Raw genomic sequence first — 1385 nt, forward strand, 5'->3', positions numbered from 1 at the left:
GTGGCGTCACAGCTCACAGCAACCTCCAACTCTTGGGCTTAAGCAAATTCTCTTGCCTCAGCTTCCCAAGTAGCTGGGACTACAGGCACCTGCCACAATGCCTGGATATTTTTTTGTTGCAGTTGTCATTGTTGTTTAGCAGGCCCAGGCCAGGCTAGAACCTGTCAGTATGTGGCTGGCGTCCTACTCACTGAGCTACGAAAACGCTTTAAACCTGCCACAAAGGGCTTGGAGTTCCTACTCAGTGAGTAGGGTGCCAGTCACATACACTGAGTCTGGCAATTCCAGCCCGGCCCGGGGCCAGCTAACCAACAATGACAACTTCAATAAAAAATAGTCGGGCGTTGTGGCAGGCACCTGTAGTCCCAGCTACTTGAGAGGCTGAGGCAAGAGAATCACTTAAGCCCAAGAGCTGGAAGTTGCTGTGAGCCCAAGAGTTTGAGGTTGCTGTGTCTACCAAGGCGACATAGTGAGACTCTGTCACAAATAAATAAAAAAGTAAATAAAGACATAAACAAACAAACAAACAAACAAATAAACCAGCGACCAAGTAGAGCTGAGTCCGGACGTACTGGGCCGGGAAGCCCCTCCCGCGGAGTGCGCCCTGCGGCCCCCCGGGGGCGCTGCGGAGGCCCTGAGCTGGCGCGTTGGGGCGGCCCGCCGTGCTCAGTGCCAAGCACTCACTCGCTGGAGGTCTCTAGGCGCCGGCCGCGTCCTGCCCGCTCCCCGCGCTACACGAGATCCCCCACGCGCCCGCTGCCCCGTTCCCGCCGGCAGCGCCAGGCGCCGCTCCGCTCGACGGAGACATGAGCGTCCCGCCGGCCCCCGAGGCCGGCAACTGGCGCTGGGGTCCCCTGCTCCTCGCTCTCTTCCTGGCCGCGTCCCGAGGTAAGCTGGGGAGAGGCTATGCTCTGGGGAGGAACGCAGAAAAAGAACAGCAGGCCCGGTGCCGGCTGCAGGACCCGGGCGTCCTGGGAGTCCCCTCAGCCTGTTGTGACCGTGCAGCCTACTCCACCCACCGCCCGGAGGCTGCTGGGACCGCTGGGCAGGGAGAGTGGCAACTCTGTCAAGTGCCCCAGCTAGGCACTGGGGCATCTGCACTTTCTGACAGCTGCCCAAGCAGCAGGCAAGGCTGTCCCTATAGGCTGCTTGTCCAACTCTCCCCTTCCCAGAATGCCCAGGATACACAAGTAGCTTCGGCCCAGCAGGAGAGGGACAAGGGGGGGACAGCCCCAGTGTGTTCTAGTGGACGTGACTGGCTTTTGACAGCCCACATCTCCCTGCTCCTCTGGGCTTAGGACTCCAGAATGTTGGAGGGCACAGGGGGTGTTGTCCTCTCAGCCAGTGCCCTGGTGACACTCCTGGCTGACCCTTGGTGGACCCTC

At 60.2% G+C, this 1385-nt stretch overlaps 1 protein-coding gene across 1 annotated transcript in view; it reads left to right on the forward strand.

Annotated features, from left to right (window-relative positions):
- Window positions 1-692: 692 nt before the first annotated feature.
- VSIR (V-set immunoregulatory receptor) overlaps window positions 693-1385 on the forward strand; it is a 24184-nt gene continuing 23491 nt past the window's right edge. Inside the window, exon 1 of the mRNA XM_012801360.2 lies at window positions 693-888. Within this exon, the coding sequence (XP_012656814.1) occupies window positions 807-888 (82 nt within the window). The 5' untranslated portion in view covers window positions 693-806. The remainder of the gene's footprint in view (window positions 889-1385) is intronic.

The sequence above is a fragment of the Otolemur garnettii genome, unplaced genomic scaffold, assembly GCF_000181295.1.
Source record: "Otolemur garnettii isolate 467f Iridium unplaced genomic scaffold, OtoGar3 scaffold00008, whole genome shotgun sequence".
Taxonomy (NCBI): Eukaryota; Metazoa; Chordata; class Mammalia; order Primates; family Galagidae; genus Otolemur; species Otolemur garnettii.